General features: G+C 41.9%; 1 protein-coding gene across 2 annotated transcripts; it reads left to right on the top strand.

Annotated features, from left to right (window-relative positions):
* Positions 1–504: 504 nt before the first annotated feature.
* Positions 505–4729, top strand: LOC137297680 (uncharacterized). Of its 2 annotated transcripts, none has more exons than XM_067829597.1 (3): positions 505–684; positions 2512–2595; positions 4403–4729. In XM_067829597.1, exons 1-3 carry the CDS (start codon positions 657–659, stop codon positions 4636–4638), a joined length of 348 nt encoding a protein of 115 aa, XP_067685698.1. In that variant the 5' UTR covers positions 505–656; the 3' UTR covers positions 4639–4729. The 2 variants fall into 2 exon arrangements, with proteins under 2 accessions (XP_067685698.1, XP_067685697.1); XM_067829596.1 differs by lacking the exon at positions 505–684 and adding an exon at positions 1941–2050.
* Positions 4730–6286: the final 1557 nt, after the last annotated feature.

Below are 6286 nucleotides of genomic sequence, written 5' to 3'. Positions count from 1 at the left end.
CTAACCGTTTAATCCCCGGAAATAACCGGCTGTATGTAATACATACATACATACATACATACATACATACATACATACATACATACATACATACATACATACATACATACATACATACATACATACATACATACAGACAGACAGTCAGACAGACACAGAGAGAGAGATACATACATAATGCAATCTTATCCATAGCTCCTGGCATCATCCGAGTTTTCACGATGCCTGTATGTCGTTACACGCTTCGTTCATGCCCTAAAACACATGACGTCCGAAAATCTATGAACCGGCGATGTATTTATTTCATCACATCAGTTCAAAAGAAGCCACTTTCATAAGCTCCGTAAACCTGCTTTGGTTAAGATGCATTGGTTCATAATGAATACAAAGCTGGCATTGACATATTGGTATATACATTCAACAATGCTTGCAAATGCGCGAAATAACAAGGATATGCTGCATAATCAATCATAGATATAGGCCTAGGGTAGACCCCGGGATGTTACACGACACGCTAAACATGTTGAGGTCGACAATGGATTGAACACGTAGACGATGTTGTTCATGACGCAATCTGCTCCACGTGGAGATATCCGACTGGAACTGATATGAACTGGCATGACTCTCGGAACTGATGAAATAAATATCTAACTCACATGACGATCACTCGTTGCACGAAGCAAGGTAAGAGAAGGTGTTTAGCATACTGGTATATAGGATAGAGAAAAAAATATTTAATTTGATATTTTGATTTAAGAAATGGATTTTGATGCTTGTAGGTGTTTCTGGTGTTTTATTAAGGTGTGTGTTGTTGCAAGTCGACGAATTCGTAGAAATGACGTAAAAAATAAACTTCAGAATTTTAATTCGCAAAATAAATAAATAAAATTGTATTTGATCAGGCCCCTTACAGTGAGATTATGTGTAATTTTATGTTTAGGCTGTTTGATAATATCACGATATGGCTGCGATATTGCCGATGTGACGAAAAAGCATTAACTCACTCACTCACTCAATCAATCAATCAATCAGTCACTGTTTGATAATATTATACGATGTAAATTAGCAGAGGATATGCCTTTTTGCCAATGACGCATGAGTTAAGAGGGTTTCCTAAGAATCCATCGCAGAGTTCGATTCCATTAGTTTACTAGCTTCATCAGTGCACTTGGGGTGACAGATGACAGATATTGTGACTTTAAAAGCTTTACCCTGCTTCAGACATCGTTTTAACAGTTGGTAACAGTTTAACATAAGAGAAATAAGATTTGTTGCGACCTGACAGACTCGTATAATATTGATTTTTCAAATTTATAAGAGACTTTCCACCAATGTACGTATATATCTACCCTCATAGTTCTATAAAATTATTGTTTACTCAGGGACATGTTCATCTAACAGATATCATGTAATTGTTTTAGATTTCGAAGGACGTTGAAACTGTTTGTTAAACTGATAATTTGCAAGCAAAGAAAAAGTGCAGTCACGTGATATGGGAATGAGCTTGCGGCACTTAAGCTTGTTTTATGTTCAGTCATCACTGCTGAATTTTTAGTCTCAAAATAATACTGACATTCAGATCGTATTTCACTTGTGTTACCACATAAGTACTGATTTTCAAAACTAAATACGCATTATTTATCTTTACATGCATTAAATCTCACATGACAAAATAGACCTCATATCATATGCCGTGTCAGTTCGACTACCCAAAATGAGGCAAAGTTGGAATCATTTAAAAAAACACATCGATAACGCACAACAGGTGGTGAATGTGTTATGTTGTTGAAGGTACGTATTTAGCTGTATGCAGGTGTAATCAACACAATGTTGTACTTCCTCAATGGCAGATGGGTCAGATGTAGCTTCACATGTTGCGATTGTGCAAACTGCTTGACACTTTTACGCCTGGCACGTGACTCACTGTTTCCAAGCAAACCGGTTTGTTTGGCACATGGTATATATCCCCCTTCAACATGAGAGCGCTCTCAGTTGGTAGTCTGTCCAAAGAGGTCGATGATTGATTCCGTACGTCGATACCAAAAAGACGGTGTGTAAGTAGGTGTCTGATTTAGGTTTCGGCACGGTATCACATCGCTGGCAGTCTATCCCTCCACGTGCATAGATGTATTAATATGTGAGAGAAACAGAGAGAGGGATGGGGGAGGGAGAGAGATATGGGAGACAGGCAGAGGCAGATAGAGGGGGAGATAGAGACACATGTACACATGCGGAAGAGAGTGATAGAAGAGAGTGGATGAGGTGTTAGAGAGGAGAGAGAGTAAGAGAGGAGAGAGATAGAGTGAAGGGAAAGTGTTGAGAGAGGAGAGATGGAATTCGAGAAGAAAGAGGGCGAGAGATCAGAGAGACAGAGGAGAAAGAGGAGCGGGAAGATGGAGAGAAAGAGAGAGGGAGAGTAGTGAGAGGAGGTGTGCGATTGAAAGAATGTGAACGCTCAAAATGCAAGTGTTTTTTTAATTACTTATTATGTGCTCTTTTTATGTTTTGTAGAGAACCAGCACAAGATGAACACCCTGGGCGTATGGGTGGCTGTAGGTTTTGTGTGTATGCTGATGAGCTACACACAAGCAGCAGGTGAGTCATCTCGACAACACTGAGCGTCGGTCCTACTCCAGCAACAACCAGTAAAACCCATTCAAGCGTTTCTCTAAACATATGACCGTAGATGTAATTCCACTGAATAATTGTTGGACCCGCAATGTCAACAACATAGTGCTGTTGTTAGGATCGAATTTCAGTATCGAAGTTCAGTAGTGGGAAAAATGACTGACGCGCAAAAGAAATCCCTGAAAGTCTCTTCGATGGATAGGATGTGTTCATATCCATGAATAGTGGGAGTGGCTTTAGGCTGTATGTTACACAACACCAAATGTTTTTCCAGAGACTTCTATAGTAACCTCACATTTTTAAAAAAAAGTATCCAGGCTATCAACAGCCAAGCCATGTACATAGGGTTACAGTCTGACCTTTGAACTACAATAAAACACAAATTCTGTCCAACTTATCCTGCTGTTTTTCCCATCACAGGAAGCGGAGCACATCAACCCTTCATTCCGCACCAAATGTCACCTACTTGAAAATATCGGTGCACACATAAGCATAAGTCATGGTGATAAAAAATGACAGCACTGAATACTTAAAATAGTGGTCAGTTTTAATTACTGGATGGATCGATGTGCTTTTAAAACACGTAAACATCTTACACTATTTCATCCAATCACAGCTGTCACAGGCCTCTGTCCGTTTGAGTCCTTGCTCGGGGAGCATGTGATATTGACATAGTGTAGTGGAACCTGTAGGTTATACGAGTTACCTCCCTTGAACTTTCCCTCAATAGGCGTTTGATTGGTTGTTAGAATCAAGGCCCGAGAACCGCGGCAATGGACTAAAAGATTGAAATTTCATATTAGAGCATGCCTTAAGTAAGTTTACAAAACATGAATTAGCTGCACAGTGTTGATAACTTTACCCAATGCTATGTGCGCGTGTGTGTGTGGGGGGGGGAGGGGGGGTATTTAAATTTCAAATTGTGCAAATTTTTATCATACAAGCATGAACTTTGACTCTTGTCTTACTTCCTGCTCTCTGTACCTGTAGCCTTTCAACTCTGAGTTAAACCGTGAAGATCCGGGATAGAATTTGTCTTCTACTAACCGTAACTTCTTTGAGTATCATTTAGAAGTGGAGGCAGTAAGGATCGAAGGATGACAATATATGGATGAAAAACATCGTTACTGCTGTGAGAGCTGCTGGCGAGTTTACATACCTCCTTAGTGGTAGTCCTTTTGGGTATGAGATTGTTATCTCTGCATCGCATTAGGAGTCTGAGGTGGTTGGAGGAATTTGCATACCTTATTTTCAAGGTTGCTCTCACAGCAATAAAGAAGTTGTTCATCCATATATTTTCATCCTTCATTTCTATCACGCATGTTTGTCGTAAAAGGCGACTGATGGGATCCGGTTGTCAAACTTGGTTGTCACATGGCATCGTATGTCATTTGCGTAGATCAGTGCTTATGTTGTTGATCACTAGATCGGTAGCGAGTAGGCTCAAGTTCTTTATCATTACAAAGTCACACTTGACGGAGGAGAGTGTGTTTAGAGGACGGTTGTGTCTGTATTGGAGGTGGTATTGTAGTAACTGTCGTAGCGGTGATGGTTGTGGAGGAGGAGGTGTACGTAGTAGTAGTAGTAGTAGTAGTAGTAGTAGTAGTAGTAGTAGTAGTAGTAGTAGTAGTAGTAGTAGTAGTTGTTGTTGTTGTTGTTGTACCTGTTGAAATATTAGTAGTGCAGCAGTAGCAGTAGATCCGAACAGACGCTAAGTATAATTCAGTATTGCTAAAGTTGTACGCTATATACTCCATGTTCCATCCTATTGCAGGTCAGACTGATTGTTTGCTTGGTAGTGATCCAGCATGTCGCAATTCAACTAACAAGGCCGAGCTGAACGGTGTCAAGTACTGCTGTCCCCAGGGGGTCGGGGCCATATCGACAAGCTCCACCAATATCAACGGTGTCCAGACCGATTCGTGTAAATGTGGGGGCCAGGTCAAGATACCGGAGATGCCTCTCTTCGATTGGTCCCGTTTCGACAACCAATTTCCCTGGAAAATCTAATGAATGAACTTTCCGTTTTACCCGATGTCTCTCACATAGTTTAGCATTGAGATGTATTATTTGTCAGTCTGAATAAACACTGTGAATTGTTGCTCGTTTTTAAATGACACCTGATGATGCGGTCCAGATATTGTAATATTAGTTCTGTGTCAGGTGTCTGCAAACTGGGCTTGTCATAAGAAGCAACAAAAGGGATCAAGACTCGGTTGAAAGATGTCATCGTGCTCCAACTGAGTAGATCAATGCTCTGATGTCAGTCACTAGACTGTCTGGTCTATACTCAAGAACCACCGTTATATACCTGGAACATTGCTGGGTTATGAACGTACCGATGCCATACAGTAACTGACAGCTGTCGTGAATATTGACGGTACGTGTCAAAAACGACATGCCGCAAGCAATGCCCACGTGCACCGATCTGTAGCGCATGCAAACGAGTTTTGGACCAAACGTTTCTCCTAGCCCCTCCAACACAATACAACAAATAATATAACACACATTGGATGGCTATGCCGTGCACCACAGCGTTTATTGCGTGAAAAAGGGGCACATATGTCTACAAGTATGCCTTTCAGACACTGGTGGCAAGCCGCATGGCAAAACGGCGACAAGCCTCTTAAATGGGCGACAAGCCACTTCGACGGTGACGAGCCTCCGCAACAGCAAAGAGCCTCACGGCAGCGACGAGCAGCTCACATAACGTCGAGCCATACGCGCTGACCTGAAACGTTTAGAATAGGTTAAAGCACAATATCAGAACCATTTTTTTTCAAGTATCCATGACGCAATGTGTACATGGTGCACAACAAGCGAGAGTGATAATTCCAAATTAATATAATACGCCTTATACACTCTCAGTATTCGCCACCCACAAATGAATTACACTCCTTTGTTGTATTCCCCTACGCTAGGAGAAAGTAATTTCTAACTCATTCGTCCATCAAACGATATTATATCATTTGTTTTCATGTGCCACTTGTCACGTGACCACATGAAACATGTGCTTTTTGTACTCTTACGTACGATAGTGACAAACCAGGAAAACGAGTTCAAACAAGAATATGTAGTATTACTGTGAATTACAATTCCACGACTGTCAAATGTTCAGCGTTAACAACCTTTAGCAATCAGCAAACGGGTACGTCCGTAGCTGACGTTGTGAGTGTGACGGGATGCATCCGCCGGACAATCCATGATCTATTGACACGGCTGCAGGTAACGGGCCTCCACAGCTGTTCGACCCCGTCCTGGGACACCACTTGTGACGTCACAAGCAGCGGGGGGCGCTATAATGTGTTACGTCTTCTTCGCAATTGATTTGTCACTGCACCAGCCGTGAAAGATAAACTGTTCAAGGTCGCGTGTCTGCGAAAATCATACGTAATCGCTTGCGAGCCGCTCATCTTCACGTACGGCGACCATGTCGTGCACTCATTTTGACAACCTTACACAGATGTCGACGGCAGCTGTGGGCACAACGGTGTCACATTGACTCAGACTCAGTGCGATAAGGATGTGTTTACTGGTGAATCCAGATTCTCTGTACGATTCGCTGATGGCAGGATCAGAATATGGAGGTGAACGTTGTGTACAGGACGTGGAACGATTCGGAACATGTCCGTTCCCGATGGCTTGTTACTCAGGGACA

This window comes from Haliotis asinina, chromosome 10 (assembly GCF_037392515.1).
Source record: "Haliotis asinina isolate JCU_RB_2024 chromosome 10, JCU_Hal_asi_v2, whole genome shotgun sequence".
NCBI classification, from domain to species: Eukaryota; Metazoa; Mollusca; class Gastropoda; order Lepetellida; family Haliotidae; genus Haliotis; species Haliotis asinina.
The sequence above is the reverse complement of the archived record's forward strand: the minus strand, read 5'-3'. Positions and strand labels throughout refer to the sequence as shown.

Excerpts from the sequence above, each read along its gene's own strand:
- LOC137297680 (XM_067829596.1), top strand. The coding sequence starts at position 2,017 with ATGATTGATTCCGTACGTCGATACCAAAAAGACG. Across the intron at positions 2,051-2,511 it reads ACGTCGATACCAAAAAGACG|AGAACCAGCACAAGATGAAC; the intron begins GTGTGTAAGTAG and ends TATGTTTTGTAG. Across the intron at positions 2,596-4,402 it reads GAGCTACACACAAGCAGCAG|GTCAGACTGATTGTTTGCTT; the intron begins GTGAGTCATCTC and ends ATCCTATTGCAG.